General features: G+C 37.9%; 2 protein-coding genes across 2 annotated transcripts; one reads left to right on the forward strand and one right to left on the reverse strand.

The window, feature by feature from the left end:
• Positions 1–451: 451 nt before the first annotated feature.
• Positions 452–1,189, reverse strand: LOC129765592 (jerky protein homolog-like). The gene has a single exon (XM_055766006.1). The coding sequence runs from the start codon at positions 1,187–1,189 to the stop codon at positions 452–454; it is 738 nt and encodes a 245-aa protein (XP_055621981.1).
• A 747-nt stretch (positions 1,190–1,936) lies between these two features.
• Positions 1,937–12,208, forward strand: LOC129770936 (uncharacterized). Its single transcript, XM_055774140.1, has 2 exons — positions 1,937–2,476; positions 8,273–12,208. Exon 2 carries the CDS (start codon positions 10,771–10,773, stop codon positions 12,037–12,039), a length of 1,269 nt encoding a protein of 422 aa, XP_055630115.1. The 5' UTR covers positions 1,937–2,476; positions 8,273–10,770; the 3' UTR covers positions 12,040–12,208.
• Positions 12,209–15,530: the final 3,322 nt, after the last annotated feature.

The following is a 15,530-nucleotide window of genomic DNA, read 5'->3' on the forward strand; positions in this document are numbered from 1 at the left end:
AGATTAATCTTCTTCAATCGTTCTTCGAAACTAAAGAGGAAAGTACATAAATAAAACCTCAATTAGAATTTGAATTTAAATTTTGAAAAAGCACAGACGAAAAACTATCGTACGCATAGTTTTGTGTTTATATTTGGAATTAATTACAAAAATTTAATGTTTAATATTTGGAAATTTACCTTAAGTGTTCGTTTTCCAGAATTAATGCGAGCATCAGTTTTCTTTTATACTTTCGCTTGATTGCATTGATGACCGCTTGGTCCATCGGCTGGCATTCAGCAGTTACATTTGGTGGGAGGTAGATCACTTGAATCAGTCCATCGTCACTCTGTAGAGATTCGTCAACGTCATAATGACTGGTGCAATTATCAAGAACCAGCAATGCCTTTGGCTCCAATCCTCTCTCGGCCGAAAATTTTCAAACAGCGGGGACAAACTCTTCGTGGAACCATTAACGGAACAACAGTCTGGTCATCCAAGCCTTTTTGGAATGATTATATGAAACGGGAAGTTCTTCGATGTTGATTGCTCGTGGTTTTGCAGCAGTGCAAATGAAATACAACGGAAGCTTTAGGGAACCATCTATGTTGGAGCAAGGCATAAACGTATACCTTGTCTTGTTTTGCTTCCGTCCGCTTGCCACGGTCTCATCACAGGTAACGACAGAGCGTGTGGCTAGGAGCTTGATGAACAAGGCAGATTCATCTGCATTAAAGACTTGGGATAGTGATAGCTGCATTTCCGGAATCTTCTTCTGTAGAACCTTCTTGAAATTTAGGTACGCTTCAAAACCGTGCACCGCATAGAGCCCCCGGTCCTGGAACATCTTAAACAGCAGCTCCGCCTTTGCTTTAAGAATATCCACTGTCAACAAAATGTTGGACTGCCGCTGCTGTAAAATCCAGATGTAAAGAGCTTCTTCCAGCAAAGGGAACGTCTGCTCTTTCAATGTTTTTCGATTATTTACACCATATTCCTTGAACTTGTCCACCGCCTCATGAATTGCTTCTTTCTTTTGGATTATTCTCGTGACCGTAGAAGATCCTACGCCGTACTTCTTCCCAAGAAAGTCATGCGTACCACCTCCTGCTTCAAAATCTTCAATTATGCGAACCTTCTCCACCAGCGTCAGGAAATTGCTCCTCCGTTTCCGGTTAACGTTCGTACTGGATCCTTGCAAACCATCCATTTTGAGCCTGGCGATCGAAATGAACGTATATTAAATCTACGCTAATTTTAATATCAAAATTCATTAAGAACTTACCAATTAATCCAACCTAGAACGAAACTCAACCACGAATGAAATAAACGTCAGTGGTGTGAAAACTTTTCTGCGTTTCCCATAACAACAAACAATCGGTGTGACCCTCGATCGATTTTCGACTTTGACAGTTCAGACCAACGAGTGAAAGTCTTTCACAAATTGGGCTAAGAGCTTAGTGCAACGAGTGAAATTCGACTGTATTCGAATGAATCGAATATTGAAAAATGATCCAACGATTAATCGATAATCGAATAAATGAAAAATTTAGACATCACTAATTAGAACTAGCTGACCCGGCGATCTTCGTTCCTCCCAACATTGATTTTGACGTATAACTACGTCTTTCATTTCTATACCGGGGTGTACATTCAAAGTTCCGAAAACGAGGAAGTGACGCTGGAGAGCAAGGTTTCAAACGTTAACATCTCTTTACCGGCTGAATAGAGTTATATGATTGCCACTTATAAAATCGATTCAATAGCTTAAAAATTGCATTGAAAACAGGCTATTGAAGTCATAACAATCTAGCTCATTGATGATGATTGCTTTTGTGGTCATCGAAATGTGTTTTCGAACACGGACGCAAAATTGAGGCACCTAGGAGAAACCGTCATCGTGGTTACATGCAGACTGTGATTTCCTTCACTCGCTTATAAATGCGCCAGTTAACGATTGAACCCTAGACACAACCAGCCCATCGTCAGCATAATCGCGTATCGCATGAGAAGCGATATGAGCCGCCGCAGATAAACAAACATCATTTCTGCTGAGTGGACAACCACCGCGGGACTGTCATCAGTTAGTTTACATATAGCCTGGAGAGATGAAATAAAAGAGTCTTAACTTCATCACCGACAAGTGCAGTCGAACTTTTATTTTTAAAAAGAAAACCCTAGAAAATATTTAACTGGCGCCCGAATAGGGACCTCGCCAGTGTGGGAAGAGTATAAAGTTTTGTGTTGTGAATTCGTAAAAAAGTGAAGAAATCAAATTCAACAATTAGGTTCAACGAGCCTTCATCACGAAACCGAAGCGGAACCAGGACACCGAGTTTGTTAAACTCAATCGCTATTAGGACCCCGAGTAGCAGCCCATCAAGGACGGCAAAAGGATTTACCCCGACATAGCTGCCTGGTTTTCCCCCCACCAAGCGAGGTTAGCGAGGAATCAACACAAAAAGTCCAACTCTTGTTTCGACATGTTGGCATTTATGTAAGTCGTTTTTATTTTTATTTTTATTAATAAATAACCGTGAAAATAACCGAATAAAAAGAACTAATATAGTGTTTTTCAATTTATTTTGTAAATGATTCAGTGAAAGATTTGATTGTTTTTAAAGTGTTTAAAATGTATTTTATTTTTCCTCAATTTAAATTTAGTGAATGATTTGATAATTTTAAAGTGTTTGAATTGTGATCAAGAAATAATTTCGAAGATAATTTCTTCATAATTTCCTCAAATTAAATTTCATAAATAATCTTACACAATTTATTCAAAAAAGCCTCGAGTTGGTATTTATTTTAGAAATATCATGGCTCTCAACGAAAATCCGCAGCCAATGACGGCAGAAGATTTTGTAGGGATTGGGAAAATCCCAGATTTTGTGCGAGACGTAAAACAGTTTAGCGGAAAACCGACTGAATTAGTGGACTGGATAGCTGACGTAGACTCGATATTCCGGACATATCGTGAAAAACATGCGACCAAATTAATATACTTGAAAGAGTTATACGTCGAAAAATCTGTGGAGAAGCAGCGGATATTTTAAATTCAAACAACATTACTAGCAATTGGGAGCTAATTAAAAACACACTTGTTCTCTACTATAGAGACAAGCGCGACGTCAAAACTTTAAACTTTGAGTAACAACAATTAAAAAGTTAGCGACTGAAAGTATCAGTACATATTACAGCAGGGTCAACGAAATTTTATCACACGTAATTGCCCAAACACACAGATGATAAATTGAAAATTAATGCAGCTGTACACATCAGCTATTTTCGCGAAAAAGCTCTTGATGCCTTTATCAGAGGACTCGAAAAACCTTTGAACATACTTTTGAAGAGTACTAATCCTGGATCTCTAGGTCAGGCCTACCAATTTTGCATGGACTACTATAATATGGATCTTCGAAGTGCCCCGTATAGGAATGAGTTTGGTAATCAGCTAATACCCAAACCCAAAGAACCACCAAAAATGATTCCTAGAATGCAAAATCCTAATTTCCGCCCAGTTCCACCTCCGCTTCCGCCAAGATTCCAAAATACATTCCCATTCAGACCAAATCCATTCAATCCGAATATATCACGGCCAAACAATTTTAGACCATTTAATTCACCGCAGAGAACATTTCCTCCACCGGAACCGATGGATGTCGACCCGAGTTTGCGAACACGAAATGTGAACTATGGTAATCGACCACCAATCAACATAAAACGCCCACACCCTCCTTCCCAACAACATCCGAATATAAAACGGCAAGCATATCCACTTGAGAATACATATCAATCCTATGAAGAAGACTATGACTATTACAATCACTACGACTTTGAATCTCAACCTAACTTTGATACTGACTATGACCCTTACTACAATTACGAAACACAACCAGAAACAGAAAATCAAGATAGACCTGACACTAACGACCGACCAAACGACGGAAACAGTCCACCACAAAATAATGAAACCATTGCATCTTCCAATTTTTTAGAATGGACCCCCGAGTGGTAAGTATACCGTACATAATGCTCAAAACCTCCATTGGAAATTTTCCCTTTTTAGTTGACACAGGCGCTAATATTAATATTATTAGTCCGAAACTGGCTTATAGTTTTAAACACTCGAATCCATATCATTTAAAAGCAGAAAATATCTCTAGTGCGAATGGTAGCTTCAACGCTTCTTCAGCAATAGACATTAATTTCTTTTCACCGAAAATTGATTACACCGCACAGTTTATATTGCACAAATTTCATAACTTTTTCGAAGGGATCATCGGAACCAACATATTAAATGCACTAGGTGCAATTGTTGATTTAAGGAACAAAAACTTGACACTACAATTAGACGAACAGAAACTGGCTATACCCCTTCAGTCCTACATTCCTCAACGTACAGCTTCGAACAGCTTAACTGTGACGACACCTGACACCACTAACAATGACCTAATCGAATCAGAATGTTCCGATCATGAAATTGAAAGCAAAAACGTTTCAGATCCATCTTTATTTAGAACAAATCATCTTTCAGACGATCAAAACAAAAAATTATTGAATATACTTCAAAACCACGACTCAGCTTTTCATAAGCCTGATGCTAAGTTAACATGTAGCACAGTTGTAGAGTGTAGTATCCATACCACTGATGATATTCCAGTTCATCAGAAGGTGTATCCTTACCCTGCAGCTTATGTTGACGAAGTGAACAAACAAATTAACAAACTTTTGAATGATGGAATTATACGACCCTCTCGGTCAGCCTGGACGTCACCTGTTTGGATTGTCCCGAAAAAAACAGATGCGTCAGGAGAAAAAAAATTCCGCATGGTCATTGATTATCGGAAAATCAATGAAAAAACTATTTCAGACCGATATCCTATGCCGGAAATTAACTATGTATTGGATCAATTGAAAGGTCAAAAATTTTTCACCACTCTTGATTTGGCATCTGGTTTCCATCAGATTAGAATGAAGGAAACTGACATTGAGAAAACAGCGTTTTCTATTAACAATGGCAAATATGAATTTACAAGAATGCCATTTGGTTTGAAAAACGCTCCGGCAATTTTTCAACGAGCTATCGATGATGTGCTCCGTCAATATATTGGAAAAATTTGCTACGTTTACATAGATGATGTAATCGTATTTGACAAAACATTTGAAGAAGCTTTAGAAAATCTGGAGACCATAATCAAGGCATTGAACGATGCGAATCTCAAGATTCAGTTAGACAAATCTGAATTTTTGCATCATGAAATTGAATTTTTAGGATACGTGATCGAATCTGAAGGAATAAAACCGAATCCACAAAAAATTGTAGCAATTAAGAAATATCCACCTCCAAAAACAATAAAAGAATTGAGATCTTTCCTCGGAATGATGAGTTATTATAGAAGATTCGTGAAAGATTTCGCGAAAATTGCTAAACCCCTCACGAACCTTCTTAGGGGGGAGAAGAACATAAGTTCATCTAAGAAAATTAACCTCAACGAAACCGAAATAAATTGCTTTGAAAAAATGAAATCGTCACTATCGTCAACAGACGTGTTAGCATATCCAGATCACACAAAACCCTACATACTGACAACGGACGCTTCAGATTTCGCGATTGGTGCTGTGCTATCGCAAGGTGAAATAGGAAAGGACAGACCAATTCATTTTGCATCACGGTCATTAACAAGAGCAGAAGAAAAGCATTCTGTGCCCGAGAAAGAAATGTTGGCAATATATTGGGCTCTAAAAACGTTTCGAAACTATCTATATGGATCCAAATTCAAAATATTTACAGACCACCAACCACTCACATTTGCCTTATCGCCAAAAAATACAAACGCTAAACTCAAAAATATGAAAGCCTACCTCGAAGAACACGACTACGAAATTATCTATAAAACAGGAAAATCAAATGTTGTTGCTGATGCCCTTAGTCGCATCGCATGTTCGATGACAGCAACCCAACATTCAGCCAATGACAGCGATGACATGTTCATTATATCCACAGAAGCACCTTTAAATGCATTCAGGCATCAGTTAATAATAAAAAAGGGACCTGACAAAGTAGAGACTACCAACCCTTTTCCTAATTATATTAGAATCACTATATATTTGAATGATATTAACAAAAATTCTATTTTTCAGATACTGAGAGAACATGTAGATGCATCTAAGCTAAACGGATTATTAACTACAGAAAGTATCATGGGTAAAATTCAAGAAGTGTATAAAAAACATTTCGCTAGACAAAACATGTTAAAAATCCGTTTCACTCAGAAAATGCTCATCGACATACCAGAGGAACACGATCAATGGGAAATCATCAAAAAAGAGCACTATAGGGCACATCGTGGCTTAGAGGAAAACAAAGCCCAAATCCTTAGGAAATTTTATTTCCCACAGCTGAATAGCAAACTTCGTGAGTTCACGAAAAACTGCCAACTGTGTCACGAAAACAAGTACGATAGAAATCCTATTCACTATCCTCTCCAAAAAACACCCATTCCTAACGCACCATTTCAAATTGTCCACATTGACATCATGTTTCTAGAGAAATTAATATTTCTTACATACGTTGAAAAATTTTCTAAATTTGCTCAAGTCCGTTTAGTACAATCAAGAGCAGCTATAGATCTTGTACCTGCTATAAAAGAAGTTTTGACTAAATACAAACTACCGGAGATTGTCGTGATGGATAACGAGAAATCTTTCACTACAGGTGACCTGGTAAATTTCTTCAACGAAAATAAAATTACTCCTTATATAGTAGCTACAGGTCGAAGCGAGATGAATGGAGTGGTTGAAAGATTTCACTCCACCTTACAGGAAATTTTTCGGATTACTAAAGCTGAAAATCCAAATAAGAAACCAGAAACACTTGTTGAGATGTCAGTAATAAAATACAACTTCACTGTTCATTCCTGCACAAAATATACTCCTTATGAAGTAATTATCCCAAGTTCCCAAAGCTCAAATATTATTGAAGCAGTTCATAAAAAGCTACAGAAAAAACAAGACCAGGACTTAAAACACCACAATAAAAAACAGGAAGTGGGTTATATCTATGGTATAACCGCAAGGGTGACGTAGGACTATCGTTGATTTAGAGATCATTTGTATGAAGTTGAATCTGAATTCATTCTGAATGAATGAATATTTGGAGAACTTCGAAAACGAGAGCGTTACGTTGGAGGCACAAGGTTTTATGCATCCAATATTGGATACGGAAATATCCTACTGATGGGGAAGAATAATCTTCAGAAGCTATCCTGTTGATTGCGATTGATTGAAAAATCACAAAACCTAATGTATTTGGTCACAGTGTTACATGGATAGAAAACATTAAAATAAACTCTTTCATATGAATGTAATTTTAAATTCCCAGAGGAACTGGCAGATTATTTTCAGTAACGATTAGATATTTCCACATTTTCCTCGATACTGGAAGCCCACCAGTGGTTAATGCTAACTCGATAACCATCTGTTAATAGCACTTGATTGAAACATATTTGGTCACAGTGTTACATGGATAGAAAACATTCAAATAAACTCTTTCACATGAATGTATTTCTAAGTTCCTAGAGGAACTGGCAGATTATTTTCCGGATCTTTCTCGATCCAAACGGAAAGAATTCCGTGCGTGTATGTGTGTGTGTAGCGGCTGCTTCGAGATCTTCCCGGGGAACCGTTTGTGGCATCACTTTCCTCCTGATGGATTCCCTTCTGGCCTAAGGTGCACAAACAGGCTCTTGGTGACACCGTTCATCCGCGCTTTCATGATAAATGTAGAGTTTCACCACAACAGCGACAACATGCTCCAATCGCTGTTCAATTAGAACTGAGTGGATTTCCGAGCGGCGATCGCTTATATACCGATTGGTGATTTCAATAGCCTATTTTGAAAGCAAATTTAAGACTATTGAAACAAGTTTTTGGATCAGAAAGTAACAAGTATAGAACGCGTAGACATTTTATCTTTCGAATGAAGTGTTTATCATACCATTTCGTTCAGTTGTTTAGGAGCTATTAACGCTCAAAATCTCGGTCTCCGGCGTAACGCTTTCGTTTTCGAAACTTTGATTTTACACCCCGGTATAGAAATGAAAGACGTAGTCCTACGTCAAAACTGACTCTACGGACTATAGACCCAAATAAAGACACGACGACGAGTAAAAGCTGTACCCCGCTACAAAAAAATTAAAATCAAAAATGTCCATAATAGTACAATAACTACTTCAGATAACAGACGTGTGCATAAAAATGACTTAAAGATTCGACACAATTAATTTCTTTACAGACTGTTACTGACGCAAATCTCTGGACCTGTCATGCCACAAACGATTTCGGTACATAAGGCAGACAACCTACCTCTTTTCATATACGACAAAGGATACGGCCGAATACAAATCAACTATCATTACTACATCCATCATTTTAAATTAGAGCCGTTCAAAGTTCACGTAAAAGATCTAAAGTCGAAATTCATTGAAATAGAAGCAAATCAGTTTACTAATCTTATACTAGATAAATTCAATGAGTTAGATACAAACATAAAAAACAGGGAGTGGGTTATATCTATGGTATAACCGCAATGGTGACGTAGGACTATCGTTGATTTAGTGTTGTTGAATCTGAATCCATTCTGAATGAATGAATACATGAATATTTGGGGGACTTCGAAAACGAGAGCGTTACGTTGGAGGTACAAGGTTTTATGCATCCAATATTGGATACGAAAATATCCTACTGATGGGGAAGAATAAACTTCAGAAGCTTCCCTGCTAACTACACTTGATTGAAAAATCACAGAACCAAATGTATTTGGTCGCATTGTTATATGGTTAGAAAACATTAAAATAAACTCTTTCGCTTGCATGTTATTTTCAATGCCAAGGGAAACTGGCAAATTATTTTGCAGCAGCGGTATCTTACCGGATTCTTCCCGAAGTCCACCACCAGTGGGTAATGCTAACTCGATAACCCCCTGTTAATTGCACTCGATTGAAAAATCACAAAACCAAATGTATTTGGTCGCAGTATTATATGGACAGAAAACGACAGAAAAAATAAACTCTTTCGCTTGAATGTAATTTTCAATTCCAAGGGGAACTGGCAGATTATTTTGCAGCAACGATCACTTCTTTCCGGATTCTTCTCGATAATCAGCAAACGTAAAGAGTTGCGCGCGCGTGTGTGTGTGTGTGTGTGGCGGTTGCTCCGATGTCTCAAGCGGAACCAATTTTCGATGCTGGTATTCTCTCGGTCGTCTTCTCTTCTTCTGATGGATCGGCTTTTCTGCGCTCCGTCACAGTCCCAAAGAAACTAAATGCGTTTCAGGTTAGGTCAGGCCAGGTAATGAATCCCTTGATCCCTCACCATCCAGCTCGTCCAGCTCGTTCAACTCGTTCAGTAACGATGTTGTCTTGTCGATGTCCTCACGAAAAATGAATGCGTTTCATGGATATAATGGTTTTGTATTATAGAGACCTTAAACTTTTCAGTTCATTCGTCTCTAGCCTTGAGAAAAGCCCTTGGAACTCTACTCTAACTCCTGCATTACACCTCCACCCTCATTGCCTTGAGAAAGGCACTCGATCCCTCGCCGTCCACAGCTCGTCCAGCAACAATGTTGTCCAGTCGGTGTCCACACAAAGAATGGTGCGTTTCACCACCAGAATATCGCTTAAGTATGCTTTTTGTCCGTGACTGAATCGAAAGAAGGTGTGGTTTACGATGGCAATTTGGAAGGCAAACCAGAGGCGAATGAACTCTCTGAGTTTGAAACTTTCGGCGACTGATCAATAATCGATTGAGAATTATGTTTTTCGCGATGTGAAACATTTTCCGTTGCGCGCGCATCCAATATTGGAAACGAACATATCCTACTGGTGGGGAAGAATAATGTTCAGAAGCTTTTCTGCTGATTGCATTTGATTGAAAAATCACAAAACCAAATGTATTTGGTCGCTGCGTTATATGTTAGAAAACATTAAAAAAAAAACTCTCTTGCATGAATGTATTTTTCAATTCCCAGGGGAACTGGCAATTATTTTTCAGCAACGATTAGTCTTTCCAGATTTTCCTCGATACTCGAAGCCCACCAGTGGTTAATGCTAACTCGATAACCACCTGTTAATAGCACTTGATTGAAAAATCACAAAACCAAATGTATTTGGTCGCTGTGTTATATGACTAGAAAACATTAAAATAAACTCTTTCACATGAATGTATTTTTCAGTTCCCAGGGGAACTGGCAGATTATTTTTCAGCAACGATTGAATCTTTCCGGAATTTTCTCGATGCTGAATAGCACCCAAACGAAGAGTTCCGCGCGTGTATGTGTGTGTGTGTGGCGGCTGCTCCGATCTCTTCCCGGGGAACCGTTTGTGGCATCACTCTCCTCCTGATGGATTCTCTTCTGGCCTAAGGTGCACAAACAGGCTCTTGGTGACACCGTTCATCCGCGCTTTCATGATAAACGAAGAGCTTCACCACAACAGCGATAACATGCTCCAATCGCTGTTCAATTATAACTGAGTGGGTTCACGAGCGGCGCTCGCTTATATACCGATTGGTGATTTCAATAGTCTGTTTTGAAAGCAATTTTAAGGCTATTGAAACAAGTTTTTGGATGAAAAAGTAACAAGTATATAACGCGTAGACATTTTATCTTTCGAATGAAGTGTGTATCATACCATTTCGTTCAGTTGTTTAAGAGCTATTAACGCCCAAAATCTCGGTGTCCGGCGTAACGCTTTCGTTTTCGAAACTTTGATTTTACACCCCGGTATAGAAATGAAAGACGTAGTCCTACGTCAAAATCTTTTGCCAATAAAGAGAAGAAAACGATGGAATCAATTAGGAACAGCATGGAAATACCTAGCAGGAAGCCCCGATGCTAACGATCTCAAGATTATCAATAGTTCTATCAACGGCCTTATCAACAATAACAATGAGCAGGTTAGAATCAACAGAGAAATTTCACTACAAATGAAAGAAGCCGTGTTTAAAACAAAAGAATCTATTCAACTGCTTAATCTTGAGTCATCTGAATTGTATTCTGTAAACATACTCTTGAACTTAAAATTCCTGAATGACAAATTAAATCAAATTATACAAACAATAACGCTAGCAAAAGTAGGGATGCTTAATGAACAAGTACTGAGCCAGAATGAAATAGAGTTAATTATTGAAGATCTAAGTAAAGAAAATGTAACTGTTTGGAACACCGCTGAAGCATTAACTTATGTCACTACATCTATTGTAACCAACGAACATGAAATAGCACTTTTACTCAAACTACCAAAGCTAGACCCGAGAATCTTCAGAAAAATCTTCATTCTACCAACATGGTTCAATCGTCAACAAATCCACATCTCCAACCATAATTATCTTAATCATGAAGACCAGTACTATATTGTGAGCAGCCTGCAGCCAAGAATTTTCGATGCCAAAGACATTACACCTGACTCAACAGTATGCGTACCATACCTGCTTAACGGAAAACCAGCAAAATGCGATTATCTAGCCAACCCAGCGGAAGAAATCATTTCAATTGACAGTCAACATCTCATCACGAATGTGTTAGACAATTTCACCCTGCACACCAACTGTGGCTTATCCGAGAGGAACCTGTCGGGTACTTACCTGATTTCATTCAACAACTGTGAGGTAACAGTTAACAACCAAACGTTTTCAAACTATAACCGGAACATAACTGGAGAACCTATTCATTTGCCGATGTATGGCATACCTATAGAAAAACAACGTATTGTTGTTAATCTGAGCTTACATCATTTGCATAATCTGCACCTAGAGACAAGAAAAGAGATGGAAGAAATCCGTTTAAACGCCACTAGTATACAATGGCCACATTGGACAATTTTTGGAGGACTATCATTTACTCCCATTGTCATAAGCATTATTTTCTTTTTGTTCATTTCCCGCCATAGAAGATCAGAAGTCAAAATCCAGATGAATCACCAAAAGCAGGCCCCAGATGAAGCAAAGAGATTCCAAATATTACCATTAAGTGAAATTCTTCGTATGGAACCTCACACTTAAAGGGGGAGAAGTTAACGATTGAACCCTAGACACAACCAGCCCATCGTCAGCATAATCGCGTATCGCATGAGAAGCGATATGAGCCGCCGCAGATAAACAAACATCATTTCTGCTGAGTGGACAACCACCGCGGGACTGTCATCAGTTAGTTTACATATAGCCTGGAGAGATGAAATAAAAGAGTCTTAACTTCATCACCGACAAGTGCAGTCGAACTTTTATTTTTAAAAAGAAAACCCTAGAAAATATTTAACTCGCTCAAACAAAGGAAGATTTGCGCATTCGGTTCTCGTGATGCGATCGTGTCCAAGAGCATCAGTTTCTGTTAGAGATGGGCAAAACAGTTCACTTTGATTAACGGTTCAGTCACTAACCGGTTCAGTCACTAACCTAAGTGAATCAGTTCTTTTGAACCGTTCTTTCGCTCTTTCGTTCAGCGGTATTGAGAACATATACTGTTAGCTGAAACCCTACATCAATAGACAGCTAATCATTGATATCGTTGGATTGGATAGTGTACGTATGGGATTTATATTTTTGAAATTAAGTAGGGGAAAGATAAGGTCCTTCTTCTTTAAAAAGCGCAAGATGTATGTGAAAATATGTTTATCGGTCGACAAAAGCATATGTAATAATTTGATATGCACAAAATATGTGCAATTTTTCATATTCTCATTTTGGACAACACACAGGTTCCATACAAGATCATATTTCATATTTCAGCAACGATTTTCACTAACAATCAATCATACAATCAATCACGATGACACGTACACGAAATAGGCCAAACAATGGATTGAAAGTTTTGTATCTGAATAAAATATCTAGGAACAGGGGAGGAAAAAATAGAACGGAAGAATATAGAAGTTACTAGAGTTTGCAATTGAATGCGCGTTTCATTGGTTAAATGCGATTCCATCCGGGAAATACGAATACAACAGAAAGCAACGAAAAAACTCACCCTCACTATAAGATTTTATGTTTGCCTAATTCATGAATCGCCCCAGCTTCTCACCGATTTTTTTCTGATAATCAGGAAGTATATGAATATTACGCGAAATTGAAAGAATACATGAAATTGAAAATATATAGCTTTGCCTTTAAAACTACGAAAATCTAATTAAATTTTCAACCCAAAATTGAGTATACATCAACAAAATAAACCCTGCGTTACATGCACTTTGCTCATAAATGACAATATCGTTTTATTTTTCTTACAAGTGTTCTTGTTATATTTATCCATTCCGTCCAGCACCAATCAGTTCAGCTGCACTCGTTCGTTCGCAAACAGTTCGCCCGCAAACACTTCGTTCTCAAACAGTTCGTTCCCAAACAGTTCACTCTCAATCAGTTCTTTCCCATACAGTTCGTTCTGAATCAGTTCGTTCACAAACAGTTCACTCTCAATCAATTCGCTCTCAAACTAGAGATGTGCCATCCGCTCATGAGCTGTTCCGAAGAATCGACTCTTTGAAGTGAGTTGACGCGGAACAGCTCGCAAAAAAAATCAAACAGCTCTTCAGCTCACTTTGATGATGATGAAGGAGAGAAAAGAGCTGTAGAATTGAAGAGAGTGTGTGAGCTGTAAGATTCAAATGAACTGACCGTCTCTCGCTCTTCGTGTTAAGACATCAGTTTAGTTTCATTTGTCCCTCGTCTTTTCAACTGTTATATTCGCGTTGACGGCATTGAGCTTTGTTTACCAGTTTAGGGGGCGCCAAAAATAATAATTGGCTCTCAGGCAGAATGAACACGTTTTTAAAATTCAAATTATTAATGAAAATTAACTTCTGTGTATCAAATGAGTATTCTATTTCATTTCAATGAAAAATACTTTGTTTGCAGGCGGTGCAAAAATCTCATAAGATTTTTTTTTTTTAAGAAAACTTTCTATTGTAATGTAAAGCCTCAGTAAAAATGTCGGAAATGTTGTACTCGCCGAGTCTGTTGTAAATAATAGTCTGGAATACGTGTTTCAAGTAATTAATAATATGGTGTGAAAAATTTCATTTGAATTTTAACATTTTCAAACTGGCTTCGTGGCTATCGAGTTTGGGACCCAAATTGAAAGTCGGCACTGACAACTGAGCTGAAGAGCTGTTCATAAAGAACAGCTCATTTAGATGAGCTGATATGATCAGAGCTGTTCATCATGATGAGCTGATTTGCACACCTCTATCTCAAACAGTTCACTCGCAAACCGTTCTTTCGTGGGGAGAACTACTGTTCAATGAAAAAGAACGACCGTTCACTCTTTTTGGCGAACTAGTTCTTTCGTACCGTTCGTGAACGGTTTGCCCATCTCTAGTTTTTGTTCTGATTTCGCATGGAATGATCATGAGTAAATGTTCACTTGTGAATGTGCTAGAGCAAAGGAAGATTTGCCCATGCGGTTCTCGTGATGCAATCATATCCAAGAGCATCAGTTTATGTGTTGCTTTCGCGTGAAATGGTCATGAAGGGATGTTTGCTTGTATTGCGCTCGAGGGAAGGAAGATTGGCGCATTCAGTTTCAGTGAGGCTATCGTATCCTTGAGCATCAGTCTCTAAAACCCAGATATACAGATATAACCCACTTCTAGTTTTTTAATATGAATCTTTTTGATATTTCACGTTTTTTTACCAAGCGAACGTTCGTAGTTTCAATTGCAGAACTCTTCACTGATGTTGACCCTTTACAAAATCCTAGTACTTCTACCAAAACTCGTCATTATAATACAAATTCATTTTCAGGCACCATTTTGAGAATTAATTTTATTCGAACTCTTCCTCAAAGTTTTTTTTTTAATTTGAAAAATTTTCCTCACGACACCATTGATCTACGGACAAATCGGACCATTCCTTCATCTGGTCAATGAAGTATTTTTTTCAAGTGCATTTTGCTTGAAAAAAAATTGATGGGTCTGGGCCTATGGACACGGACGGGATCTTGACAAAGGACTGTGATTGTGTGTAGTAATTGCATTTGGTTTGATATTTTTCATTGATCAAAATCTGTATGTTTTTCTCTTTTAATACATCGAATGAAAGCCCTGAAAAAAAAACCGTTTCCTGAATGAACTTGTATCCCTTAAACGGGTTAGATGAGATAACGTGGTAGAATCTGGAACCACAAAAATACCATTAAAGCCGTTACTACCCTTTTCTCCTGTTTATTCAATTATACAGAAGAAAACTAGCAATCATAATTTATCATTTTTAAACACAAATCTAAATTATTAAGATCTACATAAATATATGCCTAAGTCAAATGAATCTATGACTATGGAAATATATTATATTGCATTTTCTCATTCGTTGCCGCGTTGTCCAGAAAATTGTTTGTAGAGGGTTTAATAATTTTATAGCCAGGTGATGTATACTGAGTATGTGTCCTATGACCATGACTGCTCTCTTGGGAAATTCGTGTAGACGCTGTAGTGAACTGATCTAATTGGATCTTAACTTCTGTATATGTATAGGAAAAGGAAAGAAGAAAGGGCAAGTGCATT

Source organism: Toxorhynchites rutilus, chromosome 2 (genome assembly GCF_029784135.1).
Source record: "Toxorhynchites rutilus septentrionalis strain SRP chromosome 2, ASM2978413v1, whole genome shotgun sequence".
Taxonomy (NCBI): domain Eukaryota; kingdom Metazoa; phylum Arthropoda; class Insecta; order Diptera; family Culicidae; genus Toxorhynchites; species Toxorhynchites rutilus.

Bases quoted from the DNA above. Each gene is read 5' to 3' on its own strand.
- LOC129765592 (XM_055766006.1), bottom strand. From the start codon at position 1,189: ATGGATGGTTTGCAAGGATCCAGTACGAACGTTAACCGGAAACGGAGG.
- LOC129770936 (XM_055774140.1), top strand. From the start codon at position 10,771: ATGAAAGACGTAGTCCTACGTCAAAATCTTTTGCCAATAAAGAGAAGA.